The 21,085-nt window shown below is 42.7% G+C and overlaps 1 protein-coding gene across 3 annotated transcripts in view; it reads left to right on the plus strand.

Moving 5' to 3' along the window:
• BCAS3 (BCAS3 microtubule associated cell migration factor) overlaps positions 1-21,085 on the plus strand; it is a 4,343,716-nt gene that overhangs the window by 109,558 nt on the left and 4,213,073 nt on the right. For all 3 annotated transcript variants that reach the window (XM_078679810.1, XM_078679809.1, XM_078679811.1), the window contains exon 4: positions 5,530-5,605. In XM_078679810.1, coding sequence (XP_078535936.1) covers positions 5,530-5,605 — 76 coding nt within the window. The remainder of the gene's footprint in view (positions 1-5,529; positions 5,606-21,085) is intronic.

Here is a 21,085-nt window from a genome sequence, read left to right on the forward strand (position 1 = left end):
GCTCTCCTATCTCTACATTGTAGGGGCACTCGCGTTTCCAATGCCCCACCTCGTTACACTGGTGGCACCTAGTCGTTTTCTTCAAGGCAGCTATATCTATTCTGGGTCTAAAGGTGGAACTCTCCTCATTGCCCTTGTTCTGACTGTACTGCTTCTTTCCTCCTGTACCTGTTCCTTGCTGCTGTTGCTGTTGTCCCCCCTTCCCTGCTGCCTGCATCTGTACCACCATCAACTTTTCTTTTAGTTTCTTAGCCTTGGAGTCTATCTCATCACAGCAGTACCTGGCATATCTCAGTATTTCGTCTAGGGGTTTTGTTTGCCAACAAATCGAGTGTTGCTGAATCATTAAACTAATATCCGGTCTCAGTCCCAGGACGAACTTGGACACAAATTGCCCTATGTCTTTTGGATCCATTACATCCAAGCCGCTATACTGTTTAAACGCCTTCAGCAATCTCTCGTAATATTCGTGAACTGTCTCTTTGGGTTCCTGTCTTGTTCGGTCTATTCTGACCCAATCTATGTCTTGCATTGGCACTTTCTCTTTCAGCCAAGTCATCACTCTCTCGAATTTTGCCATCACAATCTCGGACGGCCCATTAGTCTTGGCATCTCTCTCTGGCTCCGTTGTGGGCCACTCAGCGCTAACCTTGCATGCTGTCCACAGATCTCCTGGTACTACAATGTCAAACAGCGTGTTTAGATCTATCCAAAGGACCTTTGAGATTTTTACAAATCTCTCCACTTGCTTGTACCACTCCACTGGGTTTTCCCGCAATTTGGGGAAGGAGGTGGTAAAAGCAGCTAAATCTCCCCTACTCCAAGGGACATGTACATAGTTCCCATTTGCGACTTCACGCAAAGGGTAAGCTTCTATTCCCTGCTGTCCTCCTGGTGTCATACCAAGCGTGCTTCTCCTGCCGGTCCCTTTCTTGGACCACCTCTCTTCCCACTTATCTAGTGCCCTCCATGTCCTTATTCCAGCGATCAGTTCCCTTATGTGCGTTTTCAGCCCAATCGTTCTCCTCTCATCTAGGTCTCGATCTGTATAATGTAGCCTGTGGTTACCCTGTAATGCTTTGGTTCTTGACAAGTCCACCATATATTTGCCTGCTAGTTCGACTAACTTCTCATGGACTGCTCTCGCTTTTCGAGTAATGTCCTTTGCCATATACAGTATTTCATCCTGTTCATACATTTCCATTCTCTCTAAAGGCAGGGTACCATCTACCATGTCATCCAGGTCTGACCTTAAACTGGTGACATCGAGTCTCTTGGCTTTTATCTCAGCTCGCAATATGTCTTTCGAAGGGGGCTCACTGGTCTCCCTACCATCCCAACTTCGAGCTCTACGTTTGGGCTCGGGAGAGTTAATGGGTGCCCTCCCTTGCTCCCATCTCTCCAGGTCCCATGCTCGGCCATCCGATCTTGGAAGGTGATGGAACACGGGCCTGTTACCCCTACTCTTGCTCTGCCCACTCTCTTCTTCTTCTCTCCTCTCACCGCACACCTCTCTGTTATTTTCCCTCTGCTCTCTACTCTCCCTTTGCCTAGTATCCCTCAGTATCTGATACGATCCTTCTTGGTTCCCCATATTCCCTGGGCTGCGCTCATTTCCGTCATCACAGGGACTATGGTGCGACCTCTCACAACTCCCATTCAGTTCTCTGGTGCCAGGTACACAGTGTGGACACTTAAAGCTGTTTCTATACTCTTGCGCTCTCCTCTCCCCTTCACTGAGTATTGGGCGCGCCACCCTCCCATTCCCGGGGCCCCCGTTTTCCAGGTCTGTTCTACCTCCACTCCGGGCCCAATGGGTGACTCCCCTACTCTCTCTCTCTCTACAGTCCCACTCCGGGCTGCTCTCCCCAGCCCCGCAGTGAGTCCGAGCTCGGCTGTCCTGACTTTCCCTTTCTGCTTCCGCAGCTATGATGTTCTTTTGAGCCTTCACTGCCTCATCCCACTGCTTCATGTACTCATTTAGCTCTTGAAAGGATTTTCGTCCAGATCCCCTCAGATCTACTGGCCATCTAGGGCCCCCAGGATCTCCTCCTGGGTCCCCTGCTGTGTGCATCGGGGTGCTCCACTCTCTGGGTATCGGCATCTGACTTGGGGAATTGATCGTATCGTTCCTCCTTGCCTTCTCTGCTCTTTCTCTGTCCTTCCGTACCCGTTCTTCCCCTCTTGCTCTCTCTTGGTCATATATCGATATTATAGGACCTATGGTAACAGGTACCTGTAGTGCATCTGGTAATGCGTAGGATGTGGCGCTCTCCGTTTCCGGCGCTCTTTGTACCACAAACCTCCCGACTACCTGTTGCACCTGACTAGGCTGGGACAGCTCTTTCTTTGCCTCAGGATCCCACTCTGAACTGGGAAGCGGTCTATGCTCTCCTGCATTGCCCCCCTTTTCTCCTTCTGTATGCTCGACCTCTCCCCCTGCTCTATTATACGGGGGTGGCCTGTCTGTCAGTAATCTGTTTATCAGGCTGTCCTCTGTTTCGCTCTCATCATCTTCTTCTAGGGGGCTTTTATTTACGGGCGCCTCTAACACTGGGTACAGTTTATTTACTTCCATGTTATGCACTCTCCATCTTTTAGCATCCGCATCCCACCTGGCATCCTGCACTGCCCTTACCGATCGTTTCACCCTTTCTTGTCGTCTGTTCATATTCTTTTCATGCGCTGCCCTAATCCATGCATCAAGAGCTTCAAACTGGGTTGGTCTAGGCAAGGGTCTCATTGAGGTCATGACTGATTTTAATCGATGTAACACCTCTAATCTGAACGTCCCGTACTTTGGGAACGTCAGTTCCTCATTTCCTTCAGTAATCTTACTCCACTCTGATATCCAAAGGATCGTATGCAGCCCAACATTTACTGCCATATAACGAGCTGGCGTACCCTCCGGCGGGGCTTCTTCCCCTTCATACGATCCCCGCTTCTCTTTTTTAAACACCGCTTTCAGCCATTTAAAACACTTCATAATTATGCGCACAATATCCAGCCTCGCTACTCTGTTTACTTCCTGATGACAATCCACCAATCCTGTCGCGGCTTTGCTAGCTTGGCCTATCGCAGCGCGGTCTTTCTCCGGTCGGCCAATCACGTCGCGACCCTGTCTGACGTCTTTGCTAGCTGGCCTATCACAGCGCGGTCTTTCTCCGGTCGGCCAATCACTGCGCGACACTTTCTGACGTCACTTTTCTCCGCTTCGCAGCAGCACCCCTCCTTTCTCAACTCGTCTCCCGGTTATGCATGCGTCCCATTCATACACCGAAAAATGACTACTTCCGACCAAGCGGTCACTTCTCTCGACTGTACGTCCACAGTCTATCTGTAATTGTCAACACAACTGACGAAATGTCTATCGTCTCTCTGATAGGTTGCTTACACACACAGTAACTTCCGACCAGCGTCCGTTACTCACGCACTCACTCTTACGGTCCCCCTATCTCGGTCCCTCGGGTGATCAATGGTACCTCATGACCCCCTTCACACTAGTTGACAATTACTCTGGGTGTCCGATACACCCGAACCACTTAAGCTCTCCTTGAACTTAAGATTTCCACCGGTTGCGCGCGCTCACAACCTGTTCCACAGTCACTCTACAGACATTCAACTCCGCCAGACATTACAACATAGATACAATACAAAACACCGCAATCTAACACGCATAACCCTTTATACTCACTCTCGACCGATACTGCTGCCTTTTCTGTCTCACGTCATCCGGATCTTCTTCAGCGGGCTGTTCTTCCGATCATCGATCTCTAGGGGCCTTGGGGTAAGCTAACCTGGCCTAGGTCACCGTCCTCAAGAAGGCAACCATCCTCTATAGCTACCAACTGAAAGGGCGAGATTTTGATCGATACCTTATATCTATTGACCTAAACCTCGATCTGGTCGACTGAACCTTTGTTGCCTGTCTTGGAGGAAAACAGTACACCCATTTCCAAGTTAGTTCACCCAATAAAGGACTCTGCTCCCAAAGATCACAAACAACTTCTAGCTTTCAAAAGTTTATTGTAAAGATATGATAAGCTGCAAATACAGGCATCTCAGAATGAGATTCACGAGATACACAGGTCCAATTACATACATGTGCTCTCGGAAAGCCCTCAGACGAGCAACGGAAATCACTAACACAAGTTCTAAGAATAATAAAGCTATCAGCATTGACGCATATCTCTCCTTCATTTAGGTTGGAGGAAAACGCACAGGTTAGGCTGTCCCTACCCTGCTCTAGATGGTATCCCTACTTAACCAAATCCCAACCTAACAAAGGTGTCAGCAGTAAATGACCCCCAAGGGAAGTCACTCACTCTAAGTCTCTTGGTGAAAACCTATAATTCTCCAGTCATGACCCCTCTCTGCCTACCCATCCGCTCTCTAAAGGGTCCTCAGGTCTCTGCTCTAACTCCACCCAGGGGTGCTGTCCCTAATACAAAACAGTCAACAACATTTGAGACGCCCCTTGCGAGACGCCCCTCACGTGGTGTAGCTTCTGGCTTTTTCCATGATGCTTTGTATTGGGCCTCATACGTTAGAGTTGACCTTGCTTCTCAGACTCTTCTCCGGCCCGCTGATACCCCTCAAACATTCCGGAACCCTCCTCCATGTCTAGGCCGTCTACTGAACAGACCTCTATTCATTCATTTATAATTGGATCCCCCCTCTTCCTTTGCAGACAGATATCTGCAGCCAAGAACCCAACTCTCATAGACTTCCAAAAAGAAAAAGGCTTGCAACATTTCTCAGCCCAGACATGTACGTATAAATCAATGTTAAAACATTTCAGGCCTACAATATTTCTCGTCATGATTATAGCATTCAACTTCTTCATTAATTAAACATGTTAATATTCTTATTCTATTATTCAATAAACCTCTCTATAAATCATGGCCCATTTAATGCAATGACCAAAACATTAATACAATCTGTGTCGTGAAAAGAAACACCTTCCCTTTTAGCTCTGGCCCTGAGGCCTACCACATTCTGCGTTTAACCGCATACCATCTTACATTTTAACAGCTACACGACATGGATTCAAAAATAATCACATCTACTAAAATCATATAATGTCACACATTTCTGTATTAGTTCCACTTCTACTTAAATCTCTATATTAGCTATACATTCAGAATATAATTGCAGATACTATTAGCACTCATGGCATTTCTCCTCATGATTTGTGCTTACTACTGGTAAGTGTGATGTACTCATACATTTAAGTCAGTTTGCGCTCTCTCACAGGTGTATCTGTAACCCGTGTTGCAGTGAAGGCGCCCATGGCACAGGTTGTTTCTCGTTTGGCCTCTAACTTGTCCATCAGCTGTTTTGGACATGTGCACATTACTGGTAATTTTTTAATTAAGAAACTAAGACTGCATTAAGAAACCATCTTTCCTTGTAATTAAAACTGCAGTGGGCCCAGTACACACTTCATGCTTGGACCACTGGTTTTTAACAAAGCCAGAGCAAGTTGCAGACTCTTTGTTTCCCTAATTATTTCTGTTCCTTGTGTAGGCTTACAGCGGAGCACAGCCAACTGAAGAGAAGGAAAAAATTGTCTGGGTCAGATTTGAAAGCGCCGATATTAACGGTATGGTTAATTTTCTTTATCCAGATTTATGAGTGCCTAACATCGGTTAGAAGGGTCGTTGGTTTCCAGGTTGATTATTAACAATTACCAGCCTGTGATTAATGGACTTGGACTGCGCTAATAAAGGCTGACTCGGCTAGGTTAACATTTTCTCTGTGAAATAAAAGCTGGTGTAATGTCACAGGGAGCGAGGGGGCAGCAACTCAATGGGAAATGATTCTCTCCCAGTGCAAGATAATTAACTTGTTCTTTCACTAATGGATGTGTGATTGGTAGGTCATGGAATGTTGTCCTTTTTCGATGTTCACGCACTTCTTCGCCAAAGAGAAATTAAAATGTAGGTGCTCAAAAGTAATGGATTGAAATGTCGTGTTTGTTTTAACATGGGGTATCATCCTAGAACTACATAATCATGGTACATCAGTATCATTGCGCCAAAGTAAAAAGTGCCTTTTTAGAATATCACGAAAAACCACCACTGGGTCCGGGCCCCCAACAGCACAGCTTGGCCACAAGCTACTAATAAACAAAAAGGAGTGCCAGTACTGCTATTTAATTCGACTCAACATATGTCTCAAAACATCCGAATTAAACAAAATGCTTTGTACTCATATCTGTGTTTTGATTCTTTGTCACTTTATTTTAATCAATGATTTTTGATTCTTAAGTTTTTTGGTTTTCTTGATTTACCAATTTTCGCAAATTTTTAAGATCTTATGTACACAACAAATACATTAATCAAACCAACAATTTACAACACATTATATAAATTTTTTACATTTCTCAAAATTCATACATTCAGTCATACCCCTCTCATACAACCACAGACAACATAAAATTATAAATATAAACTGGAATTCTGCTATTCACAGGAAAGCCATCAATTAGTTGGACTACCAAGGCCATAAAGACATAAGAAGTCCTAGACAATTGAAAACAATAGGTTCTTTAAAAAAAAACAACAATTGATGGCTTTCCTGTGAATAGCAGAATTCCAGTTTATATTTATAATTTTATGTTGTCTGTGGTTGTATGAGAGGGGTATGACTGAATGTATGAATTTTGAGAAATGTAAAAAATGTATATAATGTGTTGTAAATTGTTGGTTTGATTAATGTATTTGTTGTGTACATAAGGTCTTAAAAATTTGCGAAATTGTTAAATCAAGAAAACCAAAAAACTTAAGAATCAAAAATCATTGATTAAAATAAAGTGACAAAGAATCAAAACACAGATATGAGTACAAAGCATTTTGTTTAATTCGGATGTTTTGAGACATATGTTGAGTCGAATTAAATAGCAGTACTGGCACTCCTTTTTGTTTATTTTTAGAATATCAGCAATAGACTACAATATAACACAGCTGTGCAAAAATCCCTTGCCTTATAAGCTTGACCATTTTGACAGCAGCCAATTACCAACAACAAGATGAATGAGCTCCAAAGTGCAGACCTATACTAGCAAACACTTTTTATCGAAAAGTTAACAAGTCAAACCTATTGTGTATAGGTTGTGAGTGAAGTATTGTACTTTGTTCAATTTAGTTGTGATCTAAAAGCTGCAACACTTTGACAACCATTTAACCAGAGCTATAAGGAAATACAACATAAAGAAATTAGACAATAAGGAAGCCATATTCGACTTTGGTCTGTAGGTTTAATATTGGAGTTGGAGGGGAGAAGAAAGAAGAGGATCCGCAGAAAGCTACCCCAATCCGTTTTTGACTGACCTTTTTTCGACCTTTTGTCAACAATTCTTTTGAGATTATTCTCTTGGTGTGCTAGAGATGTTCCCTAAAAAGCCTACAGATTTAAAGCCATGTGGTGCCTGTCACATGCAGATGACCGTGACAGACCCACATTTGGTTAACTTGTGGTGCTTTATCGCAAACGTGACCCCAAGGCATGTGCGCTTGAATTTGATGGTGTTGCTGGAAAGTTTCCTGAAGCTTCTCCCTGCTCTTCATCAGATGACCCTACAACACTCAAGATCCTGGTTGTGTGGAAGGTCCCAGGACTGCTTGCGGAGCTGACCAAGATGATTGTCGCCCCTGTCCAAATCTTCGCGTAAGTCCGATAAGCGAAAGAGGTCAAAGGAGTTGAAGCATTCTTTGACTTCGCCACGCTATTTCAAGTCATTGGACGAGGCGCAGGAACGAGTGGGCATAAGATTCCCGGAGCAAACCCCACCCAATTAAAGGAGTACTTTGAGGACGTGACCTCCTATTTGGGTGGCCCGGCCCCTTTAGATCATTTTTGTGCCCCGTTGGTTTCCTACTGGATTAACACTGGCAGGTCCACCCTCAGTGCCAGTCTAGCCCCTTGGATCTGGTGCTGAATCCATAGCAGCCTCACCCGCGAAGCCACAACCTTCCTCTGAGCCGACTCAAGTTGTGCTGTTCTCAGCGCTACCAATGCCTCACAGTGGCGCAGTCCCCCATCGGAACGGGCCTGGAGATCACTACCATCCCCAACCACCTCAAGATCCTCAGGACAAAAAGGAACGCATATTTCCGAAAGATCAAGCGCACCAAAGCCGACTTTTTCAGCCTTCAACTTGATCAGGCAAGAAATCATCCCAAAAAACTATTTGAACTGATCAAAATCCAAACTAAGGAGGCACCTCATCGTCCACAAGATTTAGAATGCCGGCAGCCAAACTGTAAAGAATTCTCCACCTTCTTCACCTCGAAGACTGAAGCCATCAAGAAAGACCTCCTAAAGGATCTATCCTTATATGCAAGACCCAATACACAAATCCCTCCTGCTCCCCAAACTGTGCCATGCCAACTCCTATCAAAGCCCAACCCAAAAAATAATGCAGACTGGTCATCATTTACCTCCTACTCTGAAGATGCCATAGGCAAAATACTCAGGGCATTGAAGCCAGCTAACCACCTCTCTGATCCGCTTCCGGCAAGCGCAGTTAAAGACCTCACTCCACTGCTTTTACCTCTCTGGTCCAAGATCATAAACAGTTCACTTCAACAAGGATGCATTCCAGATTCCCTCAAAGTAGGCCATGTTTCACCCATTCTAAAGAAGCCCACGTTAGACTCCACGTACCTTACCAACTATCGCCCTATCTCCAATATCCCTACCTTAGCCAAGCTGCTGGAAAAATGTGTGCACCTACAGCTAACGAAACATATTTATCACTTTAATCTTGTCAACAAACACCAATCAGGCTTCCGTGCAGGCCATAGCACAGAATCAGCCGTGACACACATCATTGACGACGCGCTGCAAATACTCGACCAAAATAGATCCTGTGTACTCATCCTTTGATACGGTCAAACATGAGAACTTGTTAGACCTCCTGAAACACAGAATGGGTTTGTCTGGGGCAGTGCTTAGATGGTTCACTTCATTTCTCCAAAATTGGACACAACAATTCAAAGTCAATAACACCCTGTCCAAACCCGTCCCAGTATCTTTAGGTGTCCCGCAAGGATCTGCACTGTCCCCAACACTGTTTAATCTCTTCCTAGAACCTCTCAATGAAATCCTACAAGCCTCTAACGTGCAATATCACATGTACGCAGATGATACACAACTATACCTCAAGGTACACACCCTAGAGGACGTCAAACTACTTAATACAGCACTTAGGAACACCCAAATTTGACTGGCAGAAAATCATCTCAAACTGAATGCCCTAAAGACCAAATTCCTACTAATAGCTCCTCCGGCTCAAATCCCCAAAATGCAAGATTGGATCAAACACATTACAGCGTTTAACGTTCAACCTACCATCGTAGACTCAGCGAAATCACTAAGAATCACTTTAGACAGTACCCTCAACATCCAAAAACATATCAGCAATGCTACAAAGGGAGCCAACTTCCAGATAAACTCATTGAGGAAAATGAAACCCTTCCTACCACACAATGACTTCAAACAGGAAGTACAAGCTCTGGTTATACCCAGAGTGGAATATGGATGTGTCTCCCTCTGTGGCCTACCCAAAACATCAACTGCACCACTCAGAGCATCAATCAACGCCGCAGCAAGACTCATAACTGGATCTAAACGTTCCTCCCACATCTCCCCGGACCTTCAATCCTTGCAGAGGCTACCCCTGGAGGCGAGAATCCAGCTGAAAATTGCCTGCATGACACACAGAGCGCTGCATCACAAGTCACCCAGCTATTTGGCACAGCAATTGACGATCTCTGGTGGGTCCAGATCCTCAAGAAGTGCGGCAAAACTACTACTGAAACCACAAAAATTCCATAACAAAAAAACGTATAACAGATGCTTCTCTGGGATGGCACCCAGAATTTGGAATGCCCTACCCCCAGAAACCAGACTCAACCCTTCCACTACCTTTTTTAAAAAGGAAGTTAAAGCCATCCTCATGGCCAAGTTCACATGATTAAAATCTACGGAAACCCTGTGACGAGACGCACATGCGCCCACCCACAAGACACTTCTTTCTTTTGATGTTACACCTAATTATGCTGTTTTTACTATATGCCTTGTACATATGTTTTGATCTGCTCTTATGTTCGGTATAAGTAACATTTGTTGTTTGTACAGCGCTCTGATATCCGCTGGGATCTTATTTGCGCTCTATAAAACTTTCAAAATAAATAAAATACCAGTCTCCGATACGGAGCCGGAGGGGTGTTTGACTCAACCTGTTCCATGCCCTTCATGCCGGAGCCAGTGCCTTTTTCCTTTTACCGGCTTGGAGATGGCGACAGTTCGAGAGGTCTGTTGACCTTTATGGCTTCCATCACCCCCGTGAGGAACCAGGGGAGATCAGATATGAGGATCTAGTAGATGCCAGTGGTTTGGAAACCTCACCAGACACTGGCAATGTCTCTTGTCCCACTATTACTACGGAACCTCGATTGCTAGTACTACCGATCTGCAGCGTCCTCACAATAGAATAGAAAGTGTGATATTTCTACTAAGTGGACTCCTGTTACCGCACGGGATAGCTGTGACGACATGAAAGTGTTGGGAGAGCCACTTTTCTTTTACACCTTGTAGTACGGGTAAGCGCTTTAGATCCATTCCAATTCGGTCACACTTTAAGTTTCTTTAGATACCTATTTAAACATGCACTTGTTAGTACATGGCTCGTATGGTGCACAGGACAGTACTGCACTAACTCATTTGGTTATAAAAAGCTATTTTGTTCCCCACATTTATATTTGAAAGTGGGACGCGTGATACCCTTACCACGCAGTATCCACAAGTATTGGAACTTGGGTTGCCTACGATCGCAGGTGCAACCATTGTTTAAGCATTAACACTGTATCTCGTATTACTTCGCGTGCAACACTTATTTCTCATTCAAGTAGTTCCTTTGCAGCACTTAACATAGGTGTACAATGTTCCTTTTTTATTACAGATTTTAACCTGTACCACACAGGCATCCGATCACAGACTGTTTTTTGGTACTCTGATGTGTAAGATCTAATGCCTTGCCTGGTCCTCAAAGTATATTGTTTACATTGTTACTTAGGTATGTTGCTTACTCTTTCAGAGTAAATATACTCTTGCCTTTGACTATCTGACTGATGATTTTGTACAGACCCTGCATACTCGCATATGAGGACGCAGCATTATATACATGCATTGAGGTGAGCCCCATCTCGCCCATGACTAACGTGTGGGTCGCTTAGGGTTACTTGTTTAGCACTCTCCTGGGGTGTTCAATAAGATGACCGATCCACACATGAACCACAACATGAATGGTGATTACACTGCTTTAACAACCCCCACTACATGTACATTTCTCTATCACACTTTTAGATTACATTTGCACTATCCCACCTAACTTACAGACCCTGAAGGAGACGCTACTCTGTACTTGAATCTTGTGATATAAATACTGGCCAGAAATTGACCACAAACAACTATACATTTCTTTACTTAGATCACGTCAGGTGCCTTTTAGTGTCTCCTGACGGTGGTGGTGGGACCACCAGCATTCAGTTTCCTCTCTATAATATTATTATATTTATATTATAGCCCTGATGAAGTCTGCTATTACGCCTACAGTGAAAACAAGGGTGAAATTGGATATCACGACCTCAACGTTAAAACTTTTTGTGTGCTCGGAGGACATTTTAATTCAGTTGTGATTTCCTCCAGTTGAGGAAGATCAGGTGGCTCCTCCTCCTCCAGAGCACCAAAGGCTATATGGACAAGTATTGTATGGGCTAGATGTGTATTTACACTTCATATGGAACAAGTTGAGGGCGTCCACATCCTCAGCCACCATTGTAGCTTTGTTACTATGCGCCACAACTAAAGTAGGGGTGGGAAATTTTTTGGTAGGTATACCCTCATCTTCCCAGTTCTTATGCTTCAACAAACTAAGAGAGGAGATACCATGAGTTTTATAAAGTGCATGTGTGCAGTGTATACGTGGACGGTAAGTAATAGCACCTAGACAAATCGGTGCTCACCTTACATTTATCTCAGACCTATTTATGTAATTATTTGTTTTTGGATATAGAAAGAAGTTTCTATAAATACATATACAAATATATATATATTATCCACAGCTCCCTCACAGGAAACAAATGGGTCGCACTCCACGGGTATTCTTTTTGCAGTTTTTTTATTTTATCGTTTTAAGTTACATTTCCACAGGCAGATGTCTGTGGAAATGTAACTTAAAACGATAAAATAAAAAAACTGCAAAAAGAATACCCGTGGAGTGCGACCCATTTGTTTCCTGTGAGGGAGCTGTGGATAAGATATCAGCAGCGTGGTTCAGCTGCAGGGCGCCGCACCCGTACTGAGCGCTGTTGGAGTGGCGAAAGGAACCAACCATGGAAAATATATATATATATATATATATATATTATTAGGGTCCTCACCCGCAGGTACCACCTGTGGAATGCTTCATCATCGAACCCTCGCTCACACATATGAAATGTGTGAGTGGACTCGACACGTTTGTAAGCAAAGTACTATGGTAACTATGAGTGAAGGCAGGGAGTATGGGTATGTTAAAATAACCTCCCAAACCTGAAATACATTTTTTATGGTATAGGTTTAGGGGCTAGATTAAAAATAAAAATGGCGACAATCGTAGGTTTTAATGATTCTAGGTGTCTATTCGGTTGACCTGTTACAGCCAATTAAACTGCATCGAATTGTCATTTGGCTTTATTCAGGACCTTCGTTTACCCTGCTTATCAGTGAGCAGCCTAATAGCTTTGTGCAATTTATATTATATTCAAAAGGCATGCACATTCATATACAGATTATACTTCAAGGACCTTTTACTCGTATGGTCAAATCTGAAACAAGAGAATTTCATAATTTAATATCTGGGTATGCATATCTTAATGTGCACCCCTTTTTAGGTGCGTAATGTTGCTAACTCGTTTTCGTTTTTTATCTAGTGACAAATCATAGTGTCAGTTATGCACGACAAACAAACTGTGGCCAGACAAAGGTGTAATACACCAGTCTACAACAACAAGTGGCTAATAAAGTTTACCTACATGTCTAAGTAAGTTTACCGGCAATCAATAAAACCAAGAAAACAAAGTGCCGAGTGGCTCCAGTGAATGCCACAACACTGAACACACAAGCTCTTTTTCCAGGTACTGAGGATAACCCCAACATTACAGTGGGTGTGAAACACGTTGGCCGTTTGTGTGTCCGACAAGTGTCACATTACAAATTTTGAGTATCAGGTCCATGAAATACATTACAACCAATGAATTTGATTCTTTCTTTTGACCTGTATACCTAACGGTGTCTATAGTTTGCCCTGTGTTACATCTTATATTATGATTGGGGTGTATCTTTTCTAAACCTTTCCTTTGGGTTTCTTTGCTTCTTTTCTTTTCTCTCTTTAGTATCTGTTGGAATTTGAGCTTGCTCAAGTTAGGCAAAATGTTTTTACAAAAAAAATTATTGTAATGTCTTTTGTGTATGTAAAACAAATTGTAATTATATGTTTATCTTATATGGTTGTGGTCCGAAAATGGTTTGTAGTGTTCATGAAAATAATATCGTGGACTGAGTCTCCATCTTTGAAAAAGATATAAAATATCAAAAAGTTAAATAAAGATGTATTCTTTTATCTATTCAATCACCATGAGTGTCACATGTGATTGTTGGAAGTTAAGCAGTGAATGTTTATCAGCACTGGCATTTGTTTTGTTGTTTTGATTTTTAATTAAGTTTACCGACGTCAAATGGAGTTTGAAGGATGGACCGTCCTTGAAGTCACACACTAGAAAAAATCAAATCAACATTTAGTAACTTGTTAGTCGGTTCTTTACTCACGATTTAGTGCTTCAGTTCGATTTAGAAATTAGGTAAGTACACGATTATCTTACTTTGTCAAGGTTACGGGTCCGCTCCGCAGTCAAGCAGTGTCCCTGTCTCCCTGCATGTTAAAATGGAGTGTTTACTTCCTGCTTTTTCAATTGTCTTTGGTTGGTACCAAAGATCACATGGTGCTGTATCACGTGACCCAATTGTAACCGAGGTATGTTCCTTGGACGGCATGCACATCACCTGAAAAGTGGTTGGTGCATGTCACCGGGGCGCACAGAGTTCATCATTTGACGGGCTCCGTGTTACTTGATAAAGTCACGTGATATCAGAGTTCCACAAGTGCAATTCCTGTATTTATCGAGGCGTTACGCTATCAAGTGATACCGGTGGAAAATTGCAAAAAAAATGTATCTTATCCAACCTATTGTTTGGATTATGGAGATATGCATAAATGTACTATTTATATATCGGGCATGCAATCATCAAGTTGCTTTGCATAACGCTTGTTGTGTCAGGTGATATCAAATTACATAATTTTATTTTGATTGTCCAGTTGAAGGCAAAGCGCCGAAACATGAAGACCGTTCATGTTCTCTGCACCAATGGTGTCATAAAATATTGGAAAAAGAAATACCTGTTCAGACCTCTCTTCTTCGCGGTGCCGTGGAAATACCTTGTTGAGTGGAAAAAACTTTGGTGTAACGGGAAATATATATATTCATATTCATAAAGCCTCCTTTCTATATCCAAAAACAGATAGGTTACATAAATAGGTCTGAGTTAAATGTAAGGTAAGCACTATTTAACCTGGGAGCCTTAACTTACCGGTCTCTGATACACTGCACACATGCCCTTTATAAAACTCCTGGTATCTCTGCTCTTACCTTGTTGAAGCTTTGTTGATATGACCTTAATCCTTATGACATCACAATAATGTCACTGAAGCCTGGTGTAAATATATTGATAAATCGCAGGAAGAGTCACAAAAAAGAGATTTAAATAACTCTATTGGTCACACCTAATGGTATTACTCCCCATGGTCATACATTGAATATGAGCTTTGCTGTTGATTTACTGTTATCATTAACAAGTTTTAATATATGTTAATTTGTAAACAACTATCACATTTGCAAAGCATAGAGGTGACTGTTTTGTTCTAACACATCATTAGGCTTAGAGAGAGTTTTAGCTGTTTTGCCACCAACATGTAATGAAAAAGAAAATCATAAAAAATAAATATATACATTTATAGGAGAGTCTTTAGGTCATCTCTCTTCATCCATTGGTTTGTTCAAAAGGAATTCAAATGTTGCTTCCGCCCATTCCAGCGCACAGCATAGAGCAGTGCGTCAGCCCTCCATCCGGTGGCGAACTTGTGCTATGAGTGACTGCATTTTGTGTGATCACATATGCACATACACTGTATAAAAAGTGCACTTCAGTGCCAGGGAGGGTGAGACAGTGTTTTACTTTTCCAGTGCTTTTTCTTTTCCATTCTTTATCATTCTTCTTTTTTTCCCTAAGCCATCCTGTTTAAACCACCAATACTCAAAGTACGGCCTGAGGGCCACATATTGCCCTCTTGACCTTTACATGCGGCCTATGGTGAACAGCAGCAATGGGCTGCTGTTTACTTGAAGTACCAATATTCTGAAAGATGTTAACTAAAGGGCCAAGCATTTAGTTCCAACTAAATTACATGAATTAACTAAAGTAAAAGAAAAGAAGTAAGGGTGTCCTGCACCACTTAACTATATGAACACATTCTTTTTTAAAGAGATCTTGCAACAAACATGAAAAAATGTTAATGTCTTTCCAAAAATCTAAGATAAAGTGCATTTCTTTAACATCTAGAAGCATTTCACCTTAGTATATCAGTGCATTGAGAAGTATTTTATTAAATTCATAATTTGCAAACATGAATTTACAAACATTCATGCTTCCCCCAATCTTAGCAACAATACAAATGGTGAATTAAGAGGCAAGTCAGTTGTTATGTTAACCGTCCGAGTGGCTTGGGTTACTATTCAATATGGGCAACACCTGCCATCCTGCTGACATCAAGCAGCCTGAGGTCATACAACAGAACAGTCTTTTTTTCCCCCCTAGAAAATGTTGGTGAGTACCCGTGGTTTAAACTGTGTTTTCAGCTTACAGTAATTCACTACTTCACAGCCGATGGTTCTCCATAAATGCAAAGAAATCCCACCTCCAACCCCAAAAGACCCAGACCTTCTTGGACTCAATGTTAAACGTTGTCTCTGGATACGAGTATTCCAACCAGCAGAGTGTTTTGGCATTTCAGCAGTTGCTGCCTCTTTTTCAGTCCTTTCACCCATTCACTGTAATAACCGTAATGAAGCTCTTTGGCATGTGGCACAACTGCTACGCAGCGAGGCATCACACATGCCCTTACTCCACCTTCGGAGGCAGAGGTCACAAGTGGAGGGGTATCGGGACGATCTAGTGTTGGTAACTACCTACACCCAATGCCACTCTCTGCAGTGGTGCCACACCAACCTGTTGCTCAGCAGGCCTTGGTTGGATCCACCTCTGCGGGTGACCACTAATGCATCACTCACTGGTTGGGGTACTCTTCTTGACAATTACTTTGCAAGGTAACCTGAACCCCTCACCACTGGGATCATTACATCAACTACCTGGAAGTACTAACCATCCATTTAGCACTTACAGTTTTTTTTAAACTTGTCCTGGGCAACATATCAGCCCTTTACTACTCCCAAAAGCAGAGGGGTGCCGTTCCTACTAGCTCCCTATATTTGCTGGAAGTATTTGCCCTTTCCTCCGGCACTCATGAAAGAAACTAGATAGACCTTCACTCCTTACAGCTATAACTTTGCATAAGGGATGCGGCTGGATAGAGTAATAAGGGAAATGGAAATGTGAAAGACATCTGGAAGAAATTAAAAAAACAAAAATAGCACATATTATTCTACATACCAATCTGGATTGCGCAATATAATACGTATTAGTGTCAATGCTCAACTTGAGCTGGTGGTTGCCTGTGCGGGCCACTGGCACTCATTTTTTGGGACCGGCACTTATTTTTTCTCGTCAAATATTTCTCGAGAGAAGAGCGGGAAAAACACACAAATGGGAAAGAAATAGGAAGAGAAAGACCGGAAACCCGCCACAAAGGGAGAACGCAGGAAGCTATAAGAGTGAAATAAAGGGGCAGGAATTGTCTGGCAGTGCATTAAAAAGGGCTGGGGTGGATTCAAGCAGCGGCGTAAGGCAAAATGATGGGGCCTGCAGAACGTGAAGAGGGGCCCTTGAGTCTCCCACATCTCACAGATATTTATTGGCTTTGGGCTTAATGGGCTGCCCATGAAGGGTTGGGCAGTCCTTGAAGGTCTGGTGGACCTTTGCATCGCAAGGGCCTGTGTTACCCCTCTGGATTCAAGACTGTGCAGCCTTGCTATTTGGCGTGCTGACAGCTGTGCTTTGGGCTCCGGAACTGGTTATTTTATCAATTAGGCACTGAGTAACATACAGTCTGTCATTGGGGAGTTGCTCGTTAAGTTTAAAAATAAAATTGCTGCCTCAGGTATAGAAAAATTGAAAGTTTTCAAAAACGTGTCACCCTTACTCTGAATAGTTAACACAGTATCCATGGTTGAAAGTGCTTATGGTGCGTTATCCTCCGGCTTTTCCTGTCTCCCTGTGCTTGGTATGGAATCCTCTTGTGTGTTATGTAAACCCAATAAATAAAGGCTTACAAGTACCACCATTATTTCACCACTGGCAGTGGTGACTGATAGATAAGATAAGAATATCTTTATTCGATTGTTTGCATATAACAATCATAAAAGAGCATTTCATAAAAGTTAATCCATACAGTAAAGATAAAAATAGGAAGAGTGGTATTACAACAAGACATTCACAAGCATAAACACAATGATATAGTTAAAAAGGATAAAAATACAGTGGAAATAGGAGTACGTTCAGCAGCAAAATTAGTTACCCTTCCATGCTTTTTCTATGTTTAACTGCGAGTTTTAAAAAACTACATACAAACATAGTACATTCACTATTTAGCATTTGGAGGTGACAGAGTGCAGGTCTGAGTTGTACGAAATTCAGATGTTTAAGTAAAGGTTTTAAAAACAGATTACGGGGAAGTGTATAAAACTGACAAAAAATAAAAAGTGTGCCAGATCTTGCGGAGACTTATTGTCGCAGCCGCAAGTTGGCAACACTTGTCCTCTATGTGCTCCACTTGGTACAGCTAATAAAAGATGGAACATATTAAATCGGAACCTTGTTAATAAGAAACGGTCATAGCCGGACATGGGCCAAGTCAGGTAAGGTTCCATGTATAAACAGGTTTTGGTTAAAACATACTGTCTCACACTACTTTTCTTGTATTCGTTTTCCTCCCGTGCCATGCACCTGGACAGCATAAAGGTGTTCCTAACAAAGGTTACATCAGTTTTGGTTATTGTTTCGGGGGATAGAAATAAATCTGGTCGGCCTAGTTCAAAAAGCCACATTCTTACATATTTTAACCATGGGATCTTGAGTCTACCATCCCACTCTAGTGCCTCTTGAAGAATGTTTCTGGTAAGAGGTATGGCTGTGTTTAGCCAGCTATTCAGCCAGCATAGCAAAGGATTCACGGCCAGCTTATCACTTAGATATGGGATGCCAAGTTCCTCATGTACTGGGAGGTTGGCTGTGCCCCTAGGTAGCCTTAGGACCTGTTTTAGGAAGTTATTCTCAGTAACTTCAAGGGCGCCTAGTGATTCTGATCCCCATATTTCACTTCCATAACGTGCGATTGCGGTGCTTTTGGCTTGATATAACTTCAAGACAGCAGCCACCGGACTATTGCCCATTTTTCTTGAGAAGTCCAGTATTGCTGCATTGGCCCGCACTACCTCACCCTTTTTCTTTTGTATTGCTGGTGCCCAGGTTAGTTTATGATCGAAAAGGACCCCAAGGTACGAGAAAGTCTTGGTGGTGGGTATTTTGTCCCCATTTACAAAGTGAGGGTATATTTTTTTTGGAGTTACGCCTGTCATCATTGTAAAGGATTTCGAATTATTAATACTCAGGCCACGGGAGTTCATGAAGTTATTAAAAGAGTCTAACAAGATTTGAAGTCCGAGCGCCGTTCTGGATATTAAAACGGCGTCGTCCGCATATAATAGGACAGGTATGCCCTTCTTGCCAATATAAGGAAAATCTGTACCAGTTTTTAATAAGTGCTCCTCCAACTCGTTAATATAAAGATTAAAAAGAAAAGGGGCGAGGATGCACCCTTGCCTGACACCTCGAGTTATACTAAAATCTCTTGTTACCTTCATGTCATGGGTGTAGCGGACGTTTGCTCTTGTGTCCGAGTGGAGGTCAACGAGAAGGTTGACCAGGTTTTGTTCCACCCCCATTTTTAACAGGACCTCCCAAAGCCTGCCTCTGTCTACACAGTCAAACGCGGACGATAAATCCATAAAGGCCATATGGATTGTCCCTTTTCTTGCTACGGTGTATTTGCTGTTTATTAGATATAGATTCAGACATTGGGTTATCGTAGAGTGGCCTGGTCTGAACCCATATTGTATTGGTGACAGTATATTATTATCATTGGCCCAGGCTGTTAATCTATTTAGGATGATACCCCCCACCACCTTTGTAACTGAGTTAATCAGGGATATGGGTCTGTAGCATGTAACACTACCACGATCACCTTTCTTGAAAACAGGGACGATGGTCGAAGACCCCCAAGCTTTTGGGCAACCAGCCAAAATTCCGGCATTTACAACTGCAGTAATAACTGGTGCCCATAAAAGGATGTTTGATTTAAATAGATCGGGTGGTATACCATCAGGGCCAGGTGCTTTGTTGCAGGTTAATCCTTGTATCCCCTTTACTACCTCCCCCACTGTGAAGCACAACACATTTTCATCAGAGGATTTAAAAACAAAGTCTGCTTGTGATTTATCACTTTTGAAAATTGTACTGTAGTGTAACATCCACTCTTCCCAGGTATGTTAGTCCCAGCCATAGAGTTAATGGGGACGTCAAACATAGGTTTATTTACAATACTCCAAAACTTGGAGCTATTGCCCAGAATTGCAGGGTCGCATAGCTTCTCCCAAACACCAACTTTTACTTCTTTTTTCCGGGCTGCCAGGACTGTCTTGTAGTTAGATCGCAGTGACTTTATAAGGACAGGGTCTCTTGGGGTAGCCTTAAGTGCTTTTTTAAAATCTCGTCCGGCCTTTGAACAAGCTTGATCAAACCACCCTGGTTGGTGTTCATGATGACCCTTTATTGGTACAGATAACAATTGGCCAATTTTGTCAACAACAGCGGCAAAGGCAATCCAAGTCGCTTCGGGCAAAGTGGATGGAGAAACACAAAGGTCTAGGTCACTACCACAACTAGTGTTGATTGAACTGTACAAGGAGTCACTGTTAACCTTTGACCACTTCAGACGACGATTTCCATTGATGGGTTTTAGGACACCATGATCAGGTCGAGGCTTCCTATGTTCAAAAAGGCCTCCTCCAATCCTGATCGACAAAGGATTATGGTCACTGAAGATGCTTGTTTGAATTTCAAAGTCAGTGGCTAAATCAACTAGATCCCTTGAAAGAAACATGTGGTCTATGTAGGAGCCTTTACCGTGGCCTTTGTACGTGGGGACGTTAAATATGTGTGAGTCCTCCAGCGTGGTCATTGCGACGGTTAGATTCCTACCATCAATTAAGTTATTGATACAAGTGCCTCGAGGCGAATGATCGAAGTGAAAGCCAGACCTATTGTTGCAGCCTAAGAGGCCAATAGGTGTCGTTTCAGGGTTGCCACAGGGGTAAGCGTTAAAGTCTCCGGCGAAGATGATATTTCGAGGTAGACTATCCGCTTTTGCTTGCAAAAAGTTTTGTAAATTAAGAATGTTACACTCCTTATTTGATGACACAGCATTGTAGAAATTAATAGGGGTCAGTGCCTTTTTACCATTCCTGAGCACTAAGATTTGAATATGTTTATTATCCAATGCTCTGTTTGAGACCTGGCAGCTAAGTGCAAGGCTTATATAAGTTGCCAGGCCCCCTTTAGATCTTCCACTATTTGATGGGGCTGCTGGTAAGAAGAAACTTTGAAAGCCCTCAATGTGTACATTTTCATCTACTAACCAGGTTTCTTGAAAGCATAAGATTGTATAATTTTTTACATAGGCTAACCACGC

This window comes from Lissotriton helveticus, chromosome 3_1 (genome assembly GCF_964261635.1).
Source record: "Lissotriton helveticus chromosome 3_1, aLisHel1.1, whole genome shotgun sequence".
Taxonomy (NCBI): domain Eukaryota; kingdom Metazoa; phylum Chordata; class Amphibia; order Caudata; family Salamandridae; genus Lissotriton; species Lissotriton helveticus.